This window comes from Zosterops lateralis, assembly GCF_965231275.1.
Source record: "Zosterops lateralis genome assembly, chromosome: 13".
NCBI lineage: Eukaryota > Metazoa > Chordata > Aves > Passeriformes > Zosteropidae > Zosterops > Zosterops lateralis.
In genome coordinates this window covers 11,505,136-11,527,665 of record NC_139773.1, presented here as the reverse complement: position 1 = coordinate 11,527,665, position 22,530 = coordinate 11,505,136, and the positions used below count along the sequence as shown (strand labels likewise).

General features: G+C 46.0%; 1 protein-coding gene across 3 annotated transcripts; it reads right to left on the bottom strand.

The window, feature by feature from the left end:
* Window positions 1-2,213: 2,213 nt before the first annotated feature.
* MEX3B (mex-3 RNA binding family member B) lies at window positions 2,214-6,213 on the bottom strand. Of its 3 annotated transcripts, none has more exons than XM_083870581.1 (3): window positions 6,181-6,213; window positions 5,139-5,375; window positions 2,214-4,122 (listed from the first exon to the last, which is right to left on the bottom strand). In XM_083870581.1, the coding sequence occupies exons 2-3, from the start codon at window positions 5,371-5,373 to the stop codon at window positions 2,705-2,707; spliced, it is 1,653 nt and encodes a 550-aa protein (XP_083726707.1). In that variant the 5' UTR covers window positions 5,374-5,375; window positions 6,181-6,213; the 3' UTR covers window positions 2,214-2,704. The 3 variants fall into 3 exon arrangements, with proteins under 3 accessions (XP_083726707.1, XP_083726706.1, XP_083726705.1); XM_083870580.1 differs by lacking the exon at window positions 6,181-6,213 and adding an exon at window positions 5,847-5,924; XM_083870579.1 differs by lacking the exon at window positions 6,181-6,213 and having other exon boundaries at window positions 5,139-5,940.
* Between the last annotated feature and the right edge of the window lie 16,317 nt (window positions 6,214-22,530).

Here is a 22,530-nt window from a genome sequence, read left to right as displayed (position 1 = left end):
GAGAATTTTGTTTTCAATTTTTGTTCATCTTGTTTACCTTTTGGTTTCACTAAGCTTGAAAATCAAGCAAAGTGATCAAATTCACTTTTTTATTTATAGCCATTTTCACAACTTTCCCCTGAAAACCGAGCAGGATGTTTACACAGACATGAGAAATTGATTGACGCATCTCAAGAGCAATTCCTAAACACCCATCATCAAGAAAATATACACATGGACTTAAACTTCCTGATGTCTCTAAAGCAACTGATTTTGCCAAGGGTTTTTTTCAGTCTCTGTACCGCTTATGCATTTAAACACATCTTCTCTGCCACACTCTGGATTCTTTTCCACAGCACTGGGGTGGGGGGACTTTTCCCCCCATCCAAACCTTCAAGATTCCTGAGACAGAAGCAACACTCAATGAGGGATTTTAACTCTATAAACCAGATGATACCACAACCACAGTTCAATGAAAGGAGCAAAAATCAAACCAAATCAAACAAAGAGATCCCATCATCCCCTGCCGCATCCTCCCTCCTCCCCCTTCCCACCCAACCAGCAGCTCTGGAGTCCATAAAGGAGATCGGAGCAGAGCAGCTCTGCCCATACACTGCTAAGCACAAAATAAAGCACATGAAATATGCTACGCACTCTGCGTTTCCTTTGTTGTTTTCGCTCACCCACTGAAAAGGGCAATGGCAAGCTCAAAGAGAAACGTTTAGTGATGTGCAGCACTTTCTGCACTCTGCTCTAACAGCCACTCTATTCCCATGGACCACACCGAGCAGCACAAGTCCTGCAGGGCTGGCCCCGTGTGTCCGTGGGCTCGGCTGAGCTGGCCTCGCCCCAACGCCACTGTGGGCACCGCAGAGCCAAACCAGCTTCACACGGCGATAAATCTTTTATTCAAATAGGCTTGTCAACACCAATCACCCCAGCCACAACTGCCAAACACCAAGAAGCACTGTCAAGGGCTCAGGGAGGCAACTGCAGCCCTTGTTCTGCTGCAGAAACAGCAAGTTTGGGATGTGGTCCTGAGGTCCCTGGGCATGGCAGAGGCAGGAGTCTCCATCAGCACAAAGGAGCCTCTCCTGCTCTCCCCATCAGCTTCTGTTCAGTTTCCTATTTCCCATGTTTTGTCTGCCAAAAGTAACAATTCACACAAACCCAAATACTTTTCATGGCTAAAAATAACGAAAAAAATAGTATTTTTTGCTGTGGAAAACCCCAGCAATATAACGTATTTAAAAACAAATTTTTTTTTCCTTAAAAACATGTTATAAGGTATGACAGCTGGCAGGATTATTCTGGAAGCCTGCATGAGTTCCAGCAACATTAGCATGACACAATTTAAAGTCCAACATGTTTCACTGATACAAGCAGGAAACAAAAATTCCAGAAAAAACTCTCAGCACATGAAATCAAATCACCACACACAGTACCTTTTTTTTTCTGTAATATTTTATTTTATTTATATAGAAATACTTAAAAAAACATGAAGTAGCACCATTACTTAAGTTTTACTTTTATTATGTAGAACTTTAAATGTCAGAAAAATAAAACTCTTGATACAATTTCAAATCTTGTCTCAGCAAATATAATATTAGTATTTGACCATGAGGTTAAAGGCCCTTTATCATAAAATAAAATATACTTTGTTTTTAAACTTTGCTCAGTAAAGTACATTTAAGCTCAAGTAACGTCACCTACATATACATAAACAAGTGGTAAACAAATGTATTAAAATAGAAATACTAAAACTATAGTGGTGCAACAGAATTTTTGTAATTTCCACTGAATTCTATTTATACAAATGTTAGAAAGCTTCAACAGTTCCTTTTGACATATGTTTATACATTTCCATTTTTGTAATAATATAGAATAAAATATGCTTTATATCACTGAATAGAAAATATGCTGGGTGAAGCAGATTTAAAAGATTTTTTTCTGAACCTATAAAATCTCCATCCCAACAGAATACTGTTCAAAGCATTACACATTTTATGGTTTGTAATTCTGTTCACAATTGTGTGATATTAAAATAATACAGTGTTCTTTGCCATAAGGCCATACTAAAATAAAAAAGATTTAACCCAGCTACAAAAAGTTCACTGAACTTAAATTAAAATACTTGTAAACATCTTTGCAATATGAAATATAATTTTTCAAGTCAAAAAAGAATAAAATACTTCAATCTGTATTAATGCAATTTATCTTTAAAACCTTTAAACGTTTTTAATATATATAAGAGATATGTTACAGTTTTGTTGGTTTTTTTTTTCTTTTTTTTTTTCTTTTTTAAAGTCTGATAAAGCTGCAGTATCATGGTTTTTCACAGGAACTTCTTGCCCTTTCAAGAACATTCAGAAAAGTATCCACCCATAGATTTAATTATTTTGTAATAAGCATCCTAGAACTACCAGCACGTTTTACTAACAGTCCACACACCATTGTCATCATCATAAGCATCTTCTACTTTCAAATTTTTTTTTTCAATTTTTTTTTCTGTTTGTTTGTTTATAAAAAAAAGGGGGGAGTTTTGGAAGCTTCGTATTAAAGTACAGTGTAAAAACTAGCCTAGCACTAGAATGGAGTCGCCCGTTATTATTTATAGCATGCACCCGCTGTCACACCACCACCACCCCCCAGCCCTCACCCCTCGGCCCCGCCGGCCCCCCCCGATGGTGCCCGGCCCTGCCCGGGCTGCCCCAGCCCGCGGCGCTCAGGAGAAGATGCGGATGGCCTGGGTGACGGCGCTGTGGCACACGGGGCACTGCGGCTCCGTCTTCTCGCAGATGCGGTTGGCGCACTCCATGCAGAAGAGGTTGTGGCCGCAGGGCACCAGAGCCGCGATCACCTCGCTCTCGAAGCACACCGAGCAGTCGCGGCTGCCCTTCCGCCGCACGCCAGAGGAGGAGCAGGAGGAGCTGGACGAGGAGCTGGAGGAGGAGGAGGAGGAGGCGGAGGAGTCGGAGGGCAGCCCGGGCAGGTGGGCGCCCAGCCCGTTGGCGTACAGCGGGTAGGAGGCGGCCAGCAGCCGCCCGCCGGGGTCGCTGCGCACCCGCCGCGCCAGCGGGTGCTCGGTGCCGGCCGCGCTGCCGTGCAGGGGCGGGGAGAGCCGCGCCGGGGGCGGGGCGGCGCCGCGCCGGGGGCCGCTCACCAGCAGCGCCAGGTTGGCATTGGCGGGCGCGGCGCCCGGGAAGGCGGCGGCGGCGGCGGCGGGCGAGGGCGCGGGCGAGGGCGGCGCGGCGGGGCCGCGCTCGAACTGCGGCCAGAGGAGGGCGGCCCCGGGCGGCGGGGCGGGCGCCAGGTCGAAGCCGGGCGGCGAGTCGAAGGGCAGCTCGGAGCAGCAGTCCGGGGAGGAGAGGACGTCGCCGCCGCCCCCGCCGTACACGTAGCCGTTGGCGCTGTTGTTGTTGTTGTTGCCGTTGTGCGAGAAGCTCAGCGCCGGGCTCGGGGGGCTGTAGTCGGCCAGGCGGGCGCTGCCGCCCCCCCCGGTGCCGCCCCCGAAGTAGGAGTCGGTGGAGGCGCTGCCCAGCGAGCTGGAGCTGTCGTTGCGGTAGTTGCAGAAGGGCTTGCGGCCCGGGGTGGGGGTGATGCTGGGCGGCGTGGGCTTGCTCCAGAGGCTGCCCGTGCCGTTCAGCTCGAAGCCCACGTCCGTGCCGTTGGCGTGGAAGTCGTTCTCGTCCGTCAGCTCGATGATGCCGCCGGTGCGCATGGCGATGTGCGCCTCGATCTCCTCCCGGGCCCGGTCCACGTTCTCCGGCATGCCCGTCACCTCAAAGACCGGCTCCTTGTCCCGGCTCGGGGTCACGATGTACGTGTGCGTCTGTTGCTGGATGCGCTTGATGGTGGCCCCCTTAGGCCCCACGACCAAGCCCACCACGCGATAAGGCACCCGCACCTGGATGGTGGTTTGGCCGGGCAGGTTCGGGGGGCCGGGGACGGTGCCGTTCAGGGCTGTGTTCTTGTTCCGCGAGGCTCGGATCATGGAGAAGTGCTCGGCCGCAGAGATGATCTCCCTGCGGGCCATGGCCACATCTTCCTTTCTGCCCGTCACAACAAAGAGCGGCTCCTCCCCGCGAACCGGGGTCTTGATGTAGGTGTTGGTCTTTGCCCGCAGAGCTTTGATTTTACAACCTGGGAACGAGATGCGGGAGATGGAGGGCGAAGGGGAGGGGGAGGAAGGGGAGGTGGTGGGGGAGAACCGGTTACAACCCATTGTTTGGGTGCAGCTAGAGAGGAAAAAAAAAAAAAAAAAAAAAAAAAACCACCCCAACCAAAAAACCAACACACCCACCCGAAACACTTTGCCCCCAACCCCAGGTGATCGCTGGCATCTCGTCCCGGAGCCTCGGTCACGGTGTAAAGTAATGTCAGCCCACAGCCCTGGCACACGCCCAAAGGCATCGCAAGTGGCCACCGACACATCTGCCATGCAAACTGCCCCAAAACTACCCAACGTGCAGTTCACAGGGTCGGCAACAAGGGGGGAAAAATAAGATAAAAAAGGGAGCGACCAAAAAAAATTTTAAAAAAAAGAAAAAGGTACAGGAAAACTGCACCGCCAGAAAATTTAAAAAAAAAAAAAAAATAAAATGCAAGCAGCCCTCACAAATCTATACACCCGCCAGTCCACATTCCTGCTCAGCACTTTCCTTTTGCAAAAAATAAATCAGTTCTTAAGGTGAGGAGCAGAGGCTGTACCGAACGAGCCATATTCCCCACTGCGGATGCTATATTCCAACCCCATTGTTCCACTTCTGCACTCCATTTCTCTTCCTTAAAAATAATCCACGATTTCTAACTTTGGGGTGGGGGGGAAGGGAAGGAAAGCACCGAGGCTCCCATTTTCCTCCCGTTTCCTCTTGCAAATCTTAACTTTTGCAGCCGGAGGAAAAGACAGATTTTTATTATTTTCCCGATTTTTTCCCCCAACCCGGCAGCTGAAAGTGCATCTCGAAACTGATGCATAACACTCCTCGGAAACATCAACGTCTGCTGCTGCACTTTCTTTGTCTCGGGGAAGCCGGCACTGGCCACCACGGCACGGCTGCAGCGTCCCTGGGAATGGCCAGTGTCGCATCCGAGCCGCCCGCCCGGCAGCGCGGAGGGGAGCCCCGCGCCCCCACAGCCCCTGGCATGCAGGCACCCACCTTGTCTCCCCACTATCTCAGCGACATGTTCCGAGCTGGGCACCGGCACGCATTCAGTCATGTTCACGCTCTTTTTCCGAGGCTCGTTGTCGTAAATGGAGCCCGTCTCGTCGTTATCCAGCCCCAGCAGGGAGAGCTGATCCAGGGCGATCTGAAGGGCTCTTTGGTCATCCAGGGTCTCTCCCCCGCCACCACCACCACCACCGCCGCCGCCGCCGCTCCCGTTCCTCTCCATGTCTGCAAAAAGCGAGCTGGGCATAGTCCCTGTGTGTGGTGCACCCTCCGCCTGCGCTCGGCTCAGTAGTAAGAGATCAGACACAAAGGAGAACCCAAGGCAGATGGCCAGCAGGAGAGAAGGGAAGGGAGGGTGGGCGACTGCTGGAGACCGGGGAATTGTTGCCTTTTGCTTGTATATTTTGTATCTTTTTTGCTTTTTTTTATCCTCCTCTCAGTGCAATCCGGTTTATAAGATGTTCTCAGGACCCCCCCCACGACTCCCCCCCCGAGGTTTTTTTTTTTTTTCGGTCGGCTTTTTTTTTTTTTTCCTTTTTTTTTTTTTTGTCGGCTGGGGGTGGGGTGGGGGGGGTGGGAAGAGGATAAGCGAGAGGAGCTCCGATGGCTTCCCCCCCTCGAGTTCCTCGCCGGCCACAATGCCAAGCGGCGGCAGCGTTTCTTTAAGGAGCCCCTCCCAGGCTCCACTCCACTCACTCAGCGTTTTTTTTTTCCTGCTCTCCCCTCCTCTGTCTGAGGCTCTGCTGCAGCCAGACGGCTCTGGAGAGGCGGGCGGGCGCGGGGCGGGGAGCGGGGGCCGCGCCGGGCGCCGCAGCGTAAGCGCCGCTCGCTGTCACCGCGCGCCGCCGCCGCGCGCCGCGATTGGCCGGGCGGCTCGGAGGGGCCGGCGCTGCCCCCCCCCGGCCCGGCCCGGCCCGGCCCGGCCCCGCTCTTTGTTGTCGGCTGCCCAACAATGCCGGGCCCCGGCCCCGCCGGCCGCCGCCGCTCCCCTCCCCGCCCCGCGCCCCCGAGCGCCCGCCGCCAGCCCCACCTGAGCGCCGGCGGAGGGGGCTGCGCTTGGGGTGCGTTTTTGCGGCGGGGAGGAAGGCGGAGGGGGGGGAGGCGGGGGTTGGTTTGGGGTTGTGTGTGGGGGGGGTGCCCTTTTGCGCGCCGCCGGGCTTCGGGAGCGGCAGCGCTGCCGCCGCTGGGCCGGCAGCGCCGCAGAGCAGCTCCCGGCACCGCCCCCGCACCGGCCCCGGCCCCGACCCCGACCCCGGCCCCGGCAGCGCCGCCGCCCCTTCACCGGCCCCGCGGGCGGCGGCCGCGGGCGCGCGGAACCCCCCGCCGCCTCCCGCGTGGCCCCGCCCGGCGCGCGCCCCGCGCCTGCGCGCCCCTGCCTGCCCCGCCCCGCCCGGCCCCCGGCGCGCGCAGTGCGCCCGCGCGGGGCCGCGGCCGCGCCGGTCCCTCAGCCCGCCCTGCCCGTTCTCAGCCCGCTCCGCCCGCTCCCTCAGACCGCTCTTCGGCCCGCTCCGCCCGCCCTGCCCGCTCCTCAGACCGCTCCGCCCGGCCCGGGGCCCGCCCCATCCGGCCCTGCGCCCGCTCCGGCACCCGCGGGCCCGCGCTGCCACGGCGGAGACGCCTCCCGGCCCGCCCTGAGGGCGCTGCAGCCCCGGCGGGCGCGGGGTCGGAGCCGGTGGGAGCCGCGGCCCCGCCCTGCCCTGCCCTGCCCGGCCCGGCGCTCCCGGGGCGCGGGGTGAGGGCCGTGACCGAGCCCAGCCGTGTCCCGGGGCCGGCCCCGGGCTGGAGGCACCTCGGACCCAGCTCTCCCTTTTTCTGCTCACGAAGAGCCCGAGGGGTGGGGGTGCCTCCCGCACAGCTGCTCCAGCGTTACCAGCATCTCACACCCGTCATGCTAAAACACTAGAAAATAAATCACTTCTGCCTTCTCCTTGGACCTTGTATGGCCAAAAGGCTTTCTTTCACCTCTACCACCTTTCTTTCACCAGAGGACCCTTGCAAAAGTGGGGTTTTTTGTCAAGTACTCTGTCACAAAGACCTCCCTTCGTGGGAGGATTAGCCATGAAAGTGTCCTCACCGCTGTCATAAAACCAGCACCATCACATTTGATTTCTCTGGCTCTTTTCCGTGCATCTGTGAGCATCCATACTCAGTCCTTGCCAGCTGTCAGGTCCAAAACACTTTTTCAGAGTAATCATATAAGCAACTGTTTTCCAGTCTCAGGTGTGACAGGGACAGACGTTTACAAGTGCACCCAGATCTGTTTAGCCAGCTGCCTGTACAAACAAGTGTAACAAGTCACAGGTAATTGTTTACACACAGTGTTTATTGCAAATTACTGTCACTTTGTCAGGATGTTTGAGTGTTGTATAACAAAGCTCCAGTGGATTGTTTTCTAGCAAGGGCACACACTGGTGATGTGCTTTCCTAAGTGCTGAGTTTGTCCCATCAACTAAAGAAACTGAAGCTTTGTATTTAAAAGATAATTTATTCTACAGATTTACTTCCATAGGCAGCAGTTCTGGTTTCCATAGGGTAAACAAGAGGTTACTCATAAGTGCTCAAGGATCCATAAGACTTATAACAACAAAATAATACTCTTTGTTATTAAATAATTTTTTTTTAAGTCTTCTTCTTTGCAATCTTTTTAATTCAAGGAGTATAAAATCTGTGAGATAGAACATCACTGTACCCATTTACCAGACAGGGGCAGGACAGGACAGAGATAAGATGAGATAAGGGAAAGACACATCAGTGTAGAGAATTAGTGTTGTTGGAGTTCAACAGTGGGAGTCATAAATACTGAAATGCAAAGATATGAGGAGAGTGGTTGGATTGTGCTGGGATAGTACCTGTTCTTTGTTTTGTTTCTTCACCTGACTCATCCATTTTTTTCTCCCTTCCCCTTCCTACACCATCAGCTTAAACTGATCACTGTACTGTGATCCGAATAAGGAGAAAAAGGGAAACAAGTTATCTTCAGCTTTATGTTCCTCTATAGAAAAAAACTTCCCAAAGCAAGATTCCAGGCAGAGCTGGCTTTATTTTTAATGTTAAGCTAGAAGCTCTCATTAAAAATGCTGAAAATGCATTTCAGAATGAGCACCATACTTCCAGGGAGCAGGGGGAGAAGATGCATTTCTGGGAGACTAAGCCTGCACTGGTGTTCCAAGAGCCCCATGAATCCTGTGGAATGCTCCAACACCTCAAGCACTATTACATTTTACTATTTTGGAAGACATTTAAGAACAAACTACAGGGAATAATAACAATTAAAAAGTTACACTGATGTACCTTAAAACCCCCGTGCACCAAGAGCACAGCCCCCAGGGAGCACAGCACTATGCAGTAGTATGTTCATATGGCAACAAGCAATGTGCACCAGATTTGTACAAATCTACTCCCTCCACAAAAGTATTGCTTCAGAATAACTTAATCAGGTCTAAATTAAAGTGTTATCTGTCTACGGAATGCCTTTCGTTCCATAAAACCTTGAAACATGCACAGAATTAAACTCCATCTCTGGGGGAGAAACCAACCATCTACCTAGCAATTTACAGCAACTTAACAAAAGCAGGAAGGGAGGATATATTACATGCAAATACAGGACTCCTTGCAGGAGGAGTGTAATTCTCAGTCCTTTTAGTTTCTCTCTGTTATCATTTCCCATTTGTGACAGAAGTAATAAAACTTCCTTCCTCCAACCTTTATTTAATTAAAGTGTAAGGTCTTTGGGGCAGCGAGCTTACTGTGTGTACATATACAGCACCTAGCATGAAGAGGTCATGAATTCATCTCAGACCTTTAAATATTCCTCTAAATACAAAGCATTAACAATAATAAGAATAGGATATAATTTTCATTTAGAATAGATGAGTCTTCTGTTTTCGATTATCACAAAGAATGAATTACATGCATCTCAGGGAATAATTAAATTAAGGGTTAAGGGAAAGTATTTCATACCAGAGACTTGTAACTGCTCTATTCTGGTCTTTTACACCAAAGGACACTGCTGCCCACTGTTACAGCATTTACTCAAAATTCTTATTTGCCATAATATTACAAAATAATGTCCCAAATCCCACAGGCCAGCTCATCAGTAAGTGTAGGGGTATGGTTTATTCTGAGGCAATGCATATGATTACTGTGATAACATACCCAAATTAACCTTTTGCATGTGCAATAAACTGCAATTAGCAATCTGCAGACAAATGACAAGTTCCTTCGTTTCCTGTAATAGGCAGCAATACACAAGCCAGATTTCCTATTGAATCCCATATTAACCTACATTCAGTGGCAGTGAAATCTCAGAGCACCGTGTCAGAATCTATCATCTTTCAATGATGTTAGCTCCACCTCTTGACAGTTCCAGACAAGATGTTTATAAACAACTCATCCACAATCTGACCAATTTCAGCTGAAAATATTTATCATGTTTTCACCAGTTGTTCCAGCCACTTTGAATGCTTTTAATAAGGGATGGGCCGAGCTCTCAAGGCAGTATGGTTGTGTTAATAAACGACAAGAAATAAAATGGAGATTGAGTAGTGAGTGGCTTTGTGATGCCTCTCTGAGCTGGTAGGAGGCTCAGGGGTAGGGAAGCTGCAGAAGTGCCTCTTTCCCTTGTGATAAGGAATGTCACATCAAAAAATACAAAATGGGAAGATGGTGTTTCCACATGCACTTTCATCCCCATAATTCCACACCTCTCCCTGTTACAGAATTCATTTGCAAAATATTTTTTTAAAAACAAAGATCTTCTGGGACAAGTCGTGAAAAGCAATTTTGCTGCAAACCAGAAAAAGTCTTGCACCTTTAACAGTCACCATCAGTCTCTGAAAATGTTGATACAGTACCATAAACATGAACCAGTTCCTAGCAGCCTTACTAAAGTGCTTGTTCCCAGTGTAATGAAACAAAAATGATTTTTGTAATAGGCATCACATAACTGCACTTCCTTCATATGCCTTTGCTGGTAAGTGTGACATGAGCGATGAGCGTGTGCATGCATGGAGGGGATGAACTGCCTTGTAAGAATGCAGTTTTGTTTAACATGAGTGATGGAAGGGAGTTCAAAAAGCATAAAGATGCCTTTGTAATAAATCAGAACTAACCAGCCAGATCACCTGCCCACTTTAAGTCTCTCCACCAGGGCTGCGAGTGGCCTCCTTCAGTTATTGTTCCGCCCTGACTCTCGCTCATGAGCCAGGGTTATCACACGGTCTATCTGAATTAAGTGGTGTTTAACAACTGTGCCAAGCAGAGTTCGAAATGAAAATCCCTTCTGCCTCTCCATTGCTCTCACACGACGTGCTTGGAGCCCATCCTTGCCGTGTGCTCCCGCGGGCAGCTCTCCTTCCTTCCCTCCCTCCCTCTCTCTCAGTGGAGCGCTCCCCGCTCCGCGGCTGCGGGATTGGAGCTCTTTGTTTCCATGGCCCGTGGGCTGCGGCCGCCGCCGGCTGCGGGCTCAGAGACACCACCGCCCTTGTGGGCACTGCCTGCTCAGCTGGGGCTGGATTGAAAAGGAAAAAAAAAAACTAAAAAAAAAGCCCAAAAGGAAGATTTATATCTGTATGTTTAGACTGAGCTAGATAACTCGTAGATCTGTGAGGTACCTCGTAACCTTGAGTCTTTTTTTTAATCAGATCTAATCTCTGAAATAGTAAATTATAATTAAAATTTAATATAATTTTAATCTCTCAAATAGTTAATTATAATTATGGTCATAAAACATGTACAACCTTTGCTTCCTCTCTCCTCCATCCCTCACCTCCTACTCAGAGCTGGTACATGAAGAAAGAGAAAATAATTGTCCCTTTAATGGTAATTGTTTATAAACTCCTTTTCACAGAGACTGTGTTTATATACAATGCCTAGGCAAAAACCAGGCACAAACGCACTACTCATAATAAACGAGTGAATAATACATCCCTGACCATAATTCCAGTGCTCACCAACAAAACAATATCTAATTCCTGTCACAGAATCGCCTTGCAGGTTGAAGTTCAGCATATAAATACACATGGGAAAAGATTAGATTTTAATTGATAAGTATTAATCATCATTCACTGCTGTCTCTGCAGGAAGCCCCGTGTTAAAACATCTAGTTAATATACAGTATAATGGATAACCTTGAGGCAGAAGCTCTTGCATCTATCTCTATCCAAGAAAAAATGTCAACATCAGCCTTTGTTGTAGAAAAATACCCTGACATCTGAATGGAGTTGCTGCTGCTGACAGTAAATTGACTGTCAGTGCAATCCTTCCTAAAGTGGGTCCAGTGCTTAACCTAGAGATGAGGCCAAATTAAAAAATCTTTATCTGTGCACACCTGTACTTAGGAATATTTGAAATCTGGTCTGGGTCAGAATGCTGTGTTTGTGGTGCATCTCCTCCTCTCTGAACAAACACATTTCTCATGTGATGCTCTCACTGCAACCACAAAGCATTAGCACTCACAAGAGCATCATTGAAGATACTCAGGCTGTTCATTGAGAACAAAGCCATTAATGATTAATACCATGGCAGGAGAAAATGTAGCAGTATTTCTTGGCAGCTGAAATGTGGCAATGTCTGTCCTACGTGCAAAAGACTCACAAATACCTTCAGCTCTTCTTACATAAAATGGTTCTTATTAACTCTGTGGGAAGGGGAATCAAACAAATCCCCTGAACTAAAGAGAAGGAGATTTTCACATGTAAAACTGAATATATACAATACATCTCTCTCTGACTGACCCAGCAGATGCAGAGATGCATTTACGTATCACAGGCATTACTGTCCCAGCAGATGCTATAAAGTTGTCGCTGACACAGACGCTCACTGTCCCCACTGATCTGTATTTTGGGAGGGAATTTTCGTACCACAGACACCACTGTCCCTGCAGAACCACATCTGCTGGCCACATCTGAGTTATTGTTTGACATACACTTTTGCCTCCAGCAGATGTGAGAGACTGCCAGGACAGCAGGCATTTCTGTCAGAGCAAATCTCCATCTACAGGGAATTAAACTGCAGCTTAAACTACTGCACTCCCTGAGCCCTTAGTGTGGACAATACTGAGAGGGAGGAAGCAACATAAACCAATGGAAATGTAATGTTGGGCACCTAGAACATCACCGTTAACTCTGCCTAAATATGGCTGAGTTTGGGGATAAGTCAGGAGAAGAAAAAGAATTACTGGCACCCTCCTCCCACCTCACCTTTAACAAGTATTCCTTCAGAGAAACATTCAAAGGGAAAAGTGCCTGACACCACTTTCATATAATGGGTCCAAAAAGGCAGAAGTCACTCATGACTACAAAGTTGACAACCTTAATGCCCTGTAACAGGGACCAAGTGCTGGGTCGTTTCCATCATGCTTTTGAACTGAAAATTTTCTGAGTTTCTAATTTATTAACACCAGAAGATTTGATCCCCAATTCTAGAGGTGCAGAAATAAAGGGAAGGGCTTTGCTTTTAATCTCTTTAATTTGGGCCTTCATCTTTTGAGACTCTCCATGACCTCCTCTCAGACTGGGGGTCCAATGGCAGCAGCACCCAGGGGATGCTTTGCTCCTGTGCAGTTGTGCTGCCAAGCAGAAACTCTGCAGACATGAAGAAGAAAATCCTGGGCCTGTGCTAAGACATGACTATGGCTAGACTCTCCCTCTGGAGTGAACTCAGCCTAAGGCCCATACCAACACATGTACCTACATATAAATAATATGTATGGTATGTGAGCCTGGACTTGGGAGCTGTCTTGGGCCTTTTTTTGCGTGAGTAGATCTATCCTTTATGATTTGGTTCCAGAGAGAAAAGCCCTCCCCTGGTAATCTGCAGTAATGTAAACCCTACTTGAAGACACACCATCTAACTTTGGAATTCCCCTGTGGGGAGTCTGGGCATTTATCTTTATCTGAAGCATCAAGAGCTGTCCATTGGCAAAGGCAGGACACACAAATTCCCAGGGTAATAATCTGATACAGCACAGCAAAACCTATATCCTTGGAGCAGATTGTGGGAAAGCATCAAGAGTTTGGTTGCTCTGCCAAAGCAAACAAGATGTTTCAAGCCCCATCATCTGCTGTGCAGTTCACACCCTTCCAGTGCTATCTTTTTCAGATGCCATGCCACACTGGTTAGTGGCAATGCTGTTGTCATGTGTGACTCATTCCATTTTACTGGAAATTAGAAAACCACATGCTGCACTGAAGAACTGCTTATTTATGTAGTCATATAATCCCAGAGAGAACTCCTCCTGCCATTATTTGTATACAGATTATTTCAGAATTTTGGAAATGCAGGTTTTTACCAGGGTTCATCCAGAGGAGACATTAATCAACAGCACATTGCTCTTTCTAGGGTCTGTTGTGCCCTTCATACTTTTCAGTATGCCCCCCTGGAATGCAAATGGTATTTTAGAACAGAGTACCTCTGTCATTACAGGATGTGTGGGAAGCAAAACAGAACACAGGGAGCAGTTGAATTGGAGGTGCGTTAGCAGAAGAGTCTGTCACATCTTTATTTCAGCTTTAGGCAGGTGAATTTCACCCACAAGGAACAACATAATCCACTTGGTCTTGTTTGTTTTCTTTTGTAATGGCGTGCCTTTATAAAGCCTCCTCAAATATTTCCTGAACACATCACAATGCTACATTTAGTGATTAATGCTCAGTATGAGTGAGATGAACTGGCATATTCGGGGCAACAAAAATTGCAGAGATGTCAACAGTGCATTCTTTCTTTGGATTAAGAATTACTGGATAAAAACATTAATGCTTTTAACCAACATTCTATGGTGACAACAAATCAAACTGGATAATTTTGAGTTCTGAAGCACAGGTCTGGAATTACGTGTGATTCAAAGAACAATTTCCTATATTATGAGTTTTTCTATTCTATATAAAATTGGTGTTGCTAAAGCAGCAGCACTAGGATCAAAAATAAGATTTAATTGTGTGTTGACAGGCAAAGGTTCTAGAAATTCCTAAACTAAGAGATTGCATTAGCTTTAACAGGTAGAGATAAACCCAGTCTTATCTTTAGATGAAGAAACTGTTAAGAAGTTTCAGGCACCAGACATTTATGAAGAAAGAAAATAGAAATGTGAGCCATTCTTTTTTAAAGGTTAGCATAGCTTAAAAATTCCTGAAAATATTTATTATCATAACAGACTAGACCTGCTGAAATGTTCTCACTTAGGATTTGGTCTTTGACATTCTCAGAAATTCTGTTCACTTCATCAAATGGTTGCCATGAAAAGCAGAATTTAGCAACAAAAAGGGAAAGACACAAAGTAGTTAAAGGCCATTTAGAAAAAGACATTTGCTTTTAATGTTACTGACTACCCCTCAGGACCCAGAAAAAGAGTTCTGTTATGTTTTAAAGCATTGCTTTCAAGCTTGCTGGAAGTGTCAGACAATTTGAATAGATCTCCATTTTAATTTCCAATCTAGCAATATGGAACATCTGCCATAACTTTGTGCAACGTGGCAAATTCAACATCCTCATCCCTCAAATGACAATCACCGAGAAGAGACTCTGAAAAAAGCATAATATGCTTCCATTTTTACTGCCTTTTAGTAACTCCTAGTCAAAATTGTACTTTAGATGAAGAACCCAAACCCTCAATTGCACTTTTAACTTGCACTGTCTACACCAGTAAGCAAAGGGTGAAAGTTGATGGGATTTCTAGAACTACTTTTTCTTCTTCCAGGTGGTGAGCTGGAGGTTTGTCCACATCCTTCTGACTTGCACATCACCATCAGTGTTAAAGGCTCCCAGCCAGGATTTTCCCCACAGCTGTAGTGGGAAGTTCTAATGGAACAAGTCCCAGTTCAGCCTCACCAAATCTTCCTTATGAAAGCCCCCCAGCTTCTAAAGCTCTGGCAGCTGGAGTGAGAGTGTGAACTGAAGTGTGTCATCCTCATGCTTTTCCTGCTTCTTAGCAGAAAGAAAATGCAGAAAGGAAGATGGAAATAACAATTCCCAAGGTCTTTGTTTTTTTCAGACCGTGTTAACTCAAGAGGGAAAACTGAATCCAGAGGGAAAGCACTTTTAGAGTCAGATGAAAATGCTGGGCCCCAGTCTGGGACTGTCTAGACCAGGACTGTCTAGACCAGGCAGTTCAGCAACAGTCAAGGGAATTTGTGTGTTTGGGATATGGTACATCTCTAAGCACAAGCCCATGTTACATGTTGTTTAAGAAGGAGGATCTATTTAGAGTACTGAAGCATGCATGTGTTGGTCTTATTCCAGGAACAATGTCCCATCTAGCTCTCATTCTGTATTCATTCACAGATTATCTACTGTGTGTACTTAGGTAAAGCTGCCTCCCACTCCTCTCCTTAATTTCAAATAGAAAACTAAAAGGAGTTTTGGGACATATCACCATACACAGTGCTATCATCAGTGCACCCAATAAGAAGAAACAGAAATATTCAGGTCCAGAGACCTTGTTGTTCCAGGAGGGACTATTTGTTTCTATAAAAATAAAACACAATTTAGACGTGTCTGGCGTGTCTGATTTCAATTGCTAAATTAACATCTCTGTTCTCGTTTCTGCAGCGCTTCTCTACTACCGAGTTTGTGGTTTCTTGCCTTCCACAGCTTCCGACCCTGAGATTTCCTCCCTTCAATCTACAATTCTCATGAAACTCAATCTCCAAGCATGAAACCAACTCTCACTTATCTGCTTTCTGTTATCAGTATACTCACAGGTATATTTATAAATTAGGGAGGACACACATGAGGGTAGTATGCGTGTTTCTCACTTGAGTTTGCCTCTAGCAGTTGCCATTTAAACCACAGAAAGCAGAACAGAAGTATTAAGCTCAGCATTTACCAAGTGGGCTTCAGCTTTGGATGGTTTGATATTATTCACTTCCATGCAATAAAAATTATTTCTTCACAAAATCAGATTTTATCCCACCTTTTATGCAGTCAACTTAGATCTCAAGGGAGCAGGTCAAGAACAGATAACACAGAAAGGCAAACTGGGCAGGACATTTCACCTCTGTCCTGCAGTGGTTGGACATGGCTGTGTCCAACCATGGGACTGAAAGCAGGCTGCAAGCTGGTGTGATCATTTCCAACACCTATTTCTGTCACTTTGCATTTTCTTTCATTAATGAGATAAGTATTACTTTGAGACAAAAAAAAAAAATTATGCAAAGAAGTAAATATAAACCAAGCTGCAATAGAGTGGAACTAGGACTCATTTAGAGATGGAAGCTTTCTGATTTGGAGGTTTGGCCATGAGTATGACCAAGCTTTCTTCCACACACAGGACAGCCACAGCTGCCTAAGCTCAGTGAGGATCTGCTCGACCTGACTCAGACACAGATCTCACCTGCCCAGCTCCTCTGGGATCACTAGTTCTGCTCCTGGGAAGAGCCAAGTCCTGATCCATTCCTTACATTCACTGCAATTCCTGCCAGTGCAGCTCCTGGACACTGGTGGCACAAACACATTAACTTCACCTGGCAATAAGCAGTTCTCTCTCAGCCTCAGTGCATGCCAAGAACAGCCTAATCTGCTCGAGAAATTATAAGCCATGCAGCTATTTGCACTGAAACCCCTGCAGAAACAGCCCTCCCCCACTTCCTTCTCTGCTAGCTTGCTCGAACAGCAGGCAGACATAAGTGAAAGGAAAAACAATGAGAAAGGAAACTTGGGAGGGACAGGTTAGAAGCAGAAGGAAGAAGCAAAAGGTCTGACTCTGCAGACCGTATTCATGATGAAAAACATTTGCACAAATAACCTAATTGCATTCTGTGGGACTGCCGGGCTGAGTAAAAGTGCTGCAAGTGCAAGCAACAATTGCAGAGGCAGGAAACAAGTAGGAAAAGAAAGAAAAAGGAAGCCTCACATGAATCAGACACCTGCACAGAGGAGAGTAGTCTCACACACCCCAGGAAAAACAAATCAACCAAAACACTCACTGCCTTTGAGTTACTGCAGAAATATTTATAGCGCCTTTCCCGACCTCTGCCTTGCTTCCTGGCAGGCAACACCACAGAAAGAATCTTTACCACTGGCATCCCCTTCTTCTGCCAAACAAGAAAGGAGTCCCTTCCCAGAGCTCTGCAAAGGCAGGAAGAGAGACCAGAAAGGCTGCAGGAGGGGTCTGGTCTTCACCTGGGGAAGGATGAGTGTCAGCCCAGGCACACACTCACCCAGGGAGTGTGGGCATCTCTTCCTCTGTGATGAATTAGCAGAACAACATGGATTTTGTATGGATTATTCTCAGCAAGGAATAACACAGGAGCCAAGGAAGTGATAGGTTCCAACAAAATCCCTTGTCTTTTCTAAACATTCACTTCTTTCCTTTCCCTACAAAGCACGATGAGGCACTGAAGGGAATCTGATGTCCAGTAACTGAATTGCTCCTTTTCCAGTGAGCTCTTTCAGGAATTCTCAAGATACCTTCCATGACAGAACAATTCTAAGTTTATAAATCATTAAAACAATGCATTTATTTATCAAAAGCTTTTCTCCTAAAATGAAACACTAGAGAGCAATCCACTCATTCCAATGAAGACATGCATTTGAATTCTCTGGGCTCACAATAATTGGCACTTTTCAAAATGTTTCCAGTTAGGTTTGTCCATAGGCATAAAAAGGAAAATCAAAATATGTCTGAGATGGGCTGATGTTTGTGAAACAAAACTATCAAATCAGGGAAACCAGGGACTAAATTCAAAGCAATGATGGTTTGAGATCATACATTAAAGATGACAGGATCTTTCTAAATCACCTCAAACATGAAACACTTGCAGTACTAAGTCACAAACTTATCTGAAAAACACACACTACCACCTACTGGCAATTATTCATATATGTTATTTACATACTGATAAGTGGCAACAATATGTGCACATTTGATTTGCATGAACTTTGCTAGAACAAAGATCATTCTTCATCTTTACAATTACTAGACTTGAAGAAAAATATATTCCTGTGGATGTAGTTCCCACAGCGTGTGACTAGTTACTGTTTTCTTTTCAATAAACCAAAATAGCTGTTTAGTGAAACACTTCCCATTTAAGGTGGTTGTTCTTGCCAGTAATGTAATATGGGGTTTTTTTGGCTCATCCGTAAGTAACATGGTCCCACCAGGCTTACAGACCTTCCCATTTCACACCCACTGTCCTGGAAGTGGGGCATAAATTATTACAGTGGTGGTGTGGGACCAGGGAGGAAAACCAGGACAAGTGCTGCTCCTGGATACAACAACTCTCCTGCCCCAATCACACAGAAGCCTGGGAAAAGGAGGCCCATGGCTGGATTGAGGAGCTAGCAAGAAGGAAAGATGACACTCCTAAACAACTTTTCTTCGGGTGATTCCCTGCCTTTGGCTACAGTTCTCACCTTCCTTGCCCTAAGGTTCACAGTAATGCCACAGAAACATCCTGGAGGTAAGTGTGCTGTGATTTATGTACCAGAAAGGAGTGTTAGTTGTGTGCACACCAAACACTCACCCTGGCTGAGCTGGGGTGATGTATTTCATGATGAATCTCTGCATGATTGATTGCTGAGGTGGTGCCACCATGGATGATGCCTAATTTTGGACATCACTCAGAATATAAAGTTGATGCTGGGACTATGTCAATGTGCAGCCTGACTAAGCCCTCACCTCACTAAAAAGAAAGTGTGCAGGAAAGCCAGGCCTGACTCCACTGAGTCACGCTCCAACCTGCTATGCACTTATCTCAGTCCTGCTGCTGTCATTTCTTGCATGAGATCAGCTACCAGAGAGGATTTTGGTACGTGGGTGGCAATGTCAGAAAGATTTGCTGGCCCTGATGCAAAGGCTCCCTGAAGGCCAAAGATGGAGACTGAGAAGAATTTCCCCTGCAGTTCCAAGGGCACCTGCCCACATGACACCAGGTTAAACCCCAGACAATGTCTACTCAAAAGTCAAACCAACAACAGGAGAAGCTCATTGCCAGCTGTTGCAGCCCTGCAGGAAAAACACCTTTTCAGTGTCTTACAAATAAACCATTCTATCCAGGAATAGCATTGTAGGTATATAAATAAATCAACATTTTGAAATTAATAAACTTTTATTAATTTACAATTAATACCATTTATAGTTTAATTAGATTTATTTTTAACCTGAGTTGATTTTCAATTTTATTTTTTCTGTTAGCTGAATCCTAGCTGATCTTAAGCTGCACCAAGGGAAATATAGGTTGGATATTAGGAAAAAGCTTTTTACAGAAAGAGTGATAAAGTACTGGAGGTGGTGGAGTCACGATCCCTGGATGTGTTTAAAGAAAGACTGGATGTGGCACTCAGTGCCATGGTTTAGTTGAGGTCTTAGAGCTGGGTTGGACTGGAGGATCTTGAAGGTCTCTTCCAATCTAGTGATTCTGTGATTCTAATTATAAATCAGGTTTCTTGCTGGCAAGTATCAGACTAGCTCAAGACAGGCCTTCAGATATGCTGTGCTAATGCCTGACACTCAAAACAGACACTTTTCGTTCTCTTCAATATGTGCATTGCAAGTAGTATTTTAATTGGGCTCCCAATTCAGAAGGCTGGGATGAGCTCGTGAGTCATTTTTACAAGTTGACTCACATGCTACAAAACTGAAGAATTTGGTGCAGGGAAAAAGAAAAAGTAGAGGGTGGGTTTGTGGATTTCTGCACATCCCTGTCGTGGGGAAAAGGGTGAGTTTGTCCCTAGCACCCAGCTGCAGCAGCACAGGGCTTCAGCAAGTGCATTGCTCAGATGAGCCTTCTTCATCTCTGACTGTTGAAGGAAGGATGCTCTTGGGAGACTTTTGTTTCAGAGATTATATAAAGTATTGTAATTTTGAGATCCTTTTCCTTTTGGCAAAAGGATCAGTCCCAGCATCACAGGATGTCTGGTTTCAGGATGTTTCAATGATTGCATTTCATCAGTTCCATTTCAAGACTGGGGAACATAGAGACAACAGGGAGGGGGCTCCTCCTCTCCCTTAGATGCCAACCCTGCATCTCCAATCTCAAACTGGAGACAGAGTTGGATTAAGTTTTTTCTCCCTGCACATCACAATGCAAATGTCCCCCCAGCTCCCATCATAACCATGTGAAAACCCTGATGTCTTCCCACTGCACTGCCTGCATTGCTTGTGTAACCTCAGAGCCTCAAACCATTTGCACGAGTGCAAGGAATGGGAACTCAGTCAGAACAAGGCAAGTGGAATCAAACTTATCCTTCTTTTTGCTATGTTACCTCAAAAAGTGGTAAACCCCACATTTATTCACTGAAGCAAGGAAGTGTGAACTTACACAAGGAAGTGTGAAGCAATACACAGAAACTGCAAGAAAATCCTTTTCCTTATACTGAGGAAAAGGCTTCTTTGACCTGTCACTTTGCCTATCATAACCACAATTTAACATTTTTCTTTCCTTATCCTTAGAGAAATCTATACAATACACAAATGAAAGGCAAATTCAGAGAAGGCAGAAAATGACAGGGCGTTTTTCATTGTCCTGAGGACAAATGCCAGAGCCCTTCTGGGACATTCAGAACATCTAGTCACTGTATCTTATTCAAGGGAAAAGCCATCTGTCAACAAACTAATCACTGCACAGATTCAGAGACAAGTGAAAATAAAAAGCCAATACAAACATGCAGATGAGGTTCCAGTCAGCAACTAGCCACAGAAAACAAACAAATCCCATCCACAAAGCCTGGCATTTGGGTCCAGCCATTTTTCATTGAAGTCAAAATTGGGGAGGGAATAATGCAAAGTGATCTTCAAACAGGAACTTTCAAATCAATCAATATGACTGTGGAAAGATGGGCATGAACCAAAGCTGGATCCATACCCTTCCTACATAAGCCAGTAACAGCATCAGAACAGAGTATGGACACAACAACTGAGCTCCTACCATGTTATTAACAGTATTAAAAGCCCTACTAGTTAATATTTAAACATTCAATAAAACTGAACAATTTGAGTCTAAGCTCGTGGCTGACTGCAGCCTTCATTTTTGATCAGAAACACACTACCCCAGGGGAAGGATCCAAGTGACTAATATTCTTAGTGGCCAGGATTCTATCACCAGTGAAAAGTGAAGCATCTGCCCCATGTGTGGGCCCAACTCTCATATTTTTTTTTCATGAGTGTCTTCTATGACAAGGGACTTGATGATATGTGGACTGAGATCCTTGCCAGTCTTCCTCTTGAAAAATGAAAGCCCTCTCCTGGGTCACCACAAGTACACTTTTCTCAAGCAGAAAGGCACAAAGAACACTCTGCAAAAGAGTTCCTTGATGTTAAGGCCCTGTTGTTCCTTTATTTTTAAGCCTCACTTCAGGATGTGCATGCAAATGGCAAAAGGACATCAATTGTTTCAATTTTGCACCAAGTTTGTTCTCATATTGGTCAAAAAGATTGGACAGCGGAGGAAAATTGGGATATTTCAGAAGATTAGCATGTGCCATATTAAATAAACAATTGAATTAGACTTCAGTTTCAGCAACATGAAACATGAAAGAAGTTCAGCTTAGCACTAGCCGAAATCAACCTGAAGGAGTCCAAACTTCTGAGAGCTAAAATCATAATTGCTTCCTTAAAGGCATCACTTGAATAAAATTAAATGCATTTCTCCAAAAGCTTCACTAGCATAGCAACTGATTGGCCCTTGAGGATTCCTATAGATACTTGTCATTCAGCATGAAATCAGGTCAGCAGCTAAAATTAAACACCCACCTCTCCCCTGCACCGCATGTGGAGTCATCGCTTTTAGTATTGCTCAGCCTCTGCCTCCCCAAATGGGTTCATTCTTACCACAAGCTTAAAGGCTGTCTTATCAAGGAGCACTGATGGATACAGTCATTCCTGCTCCCAGATGAAACTGTTGGGAATCAGGCTGGCAGTCCCTTTGACTCCATCTGCATTGATTAGCTCTCGGGCAGCCTGCCAAGGCACTGTGCTGCCTCTTACCCTCTCCACTGTTAATCTGCCTCAGCGAGGCCTGCAAGCCCTACATAAACTGCAATTTCTCTTCATTAGTGTGATTCTGCCTGCATGAATCTGATAACATATGGGATATTATCATAAAACAGCCTATTTTACCAATTCATTTTCTCCTTTATGAAGATTATGAATGTACTGCAAGTGCATAGGCAGGATAGAACAGAGGAGTCTACTGTACAGTTTAGCTTTGATTCAGTTTCTAAAATGCAGATAGCCTTCCTTTTAAGTTCACGTTTCCCAATAATCCCGTGCTAATATATTATAAAAACTGCTGACTCTCTCTCCCTGATTTCCTCTAGTTCATTATGGCTGATCCACGCTCCGTGTCACTCGCCTGGATTGAGACTTTAACGATGAACAGAGCTAGCAGATGCCACACAATGGAAAAAAATGGGAGCTACAGTAACTGTTTAGTCAACCCTAATC

Coding starts and splice junctions, on each gene's coding strand:
- MEX3B (XM_083870579.1), bottom strand. CDS start 5,397: ATGCCCAGCTCGCTTTTTGCAGACATGGAGAGGAACGGGAGCGGCGGC. Junction 4,123..5,138: donor TGAGATAGTGGGGAGACAAG/GTGGGTGCCTGC, acceptor TCTCGTTCCCAG/GTTGTAAAATCAAAGCTCTG.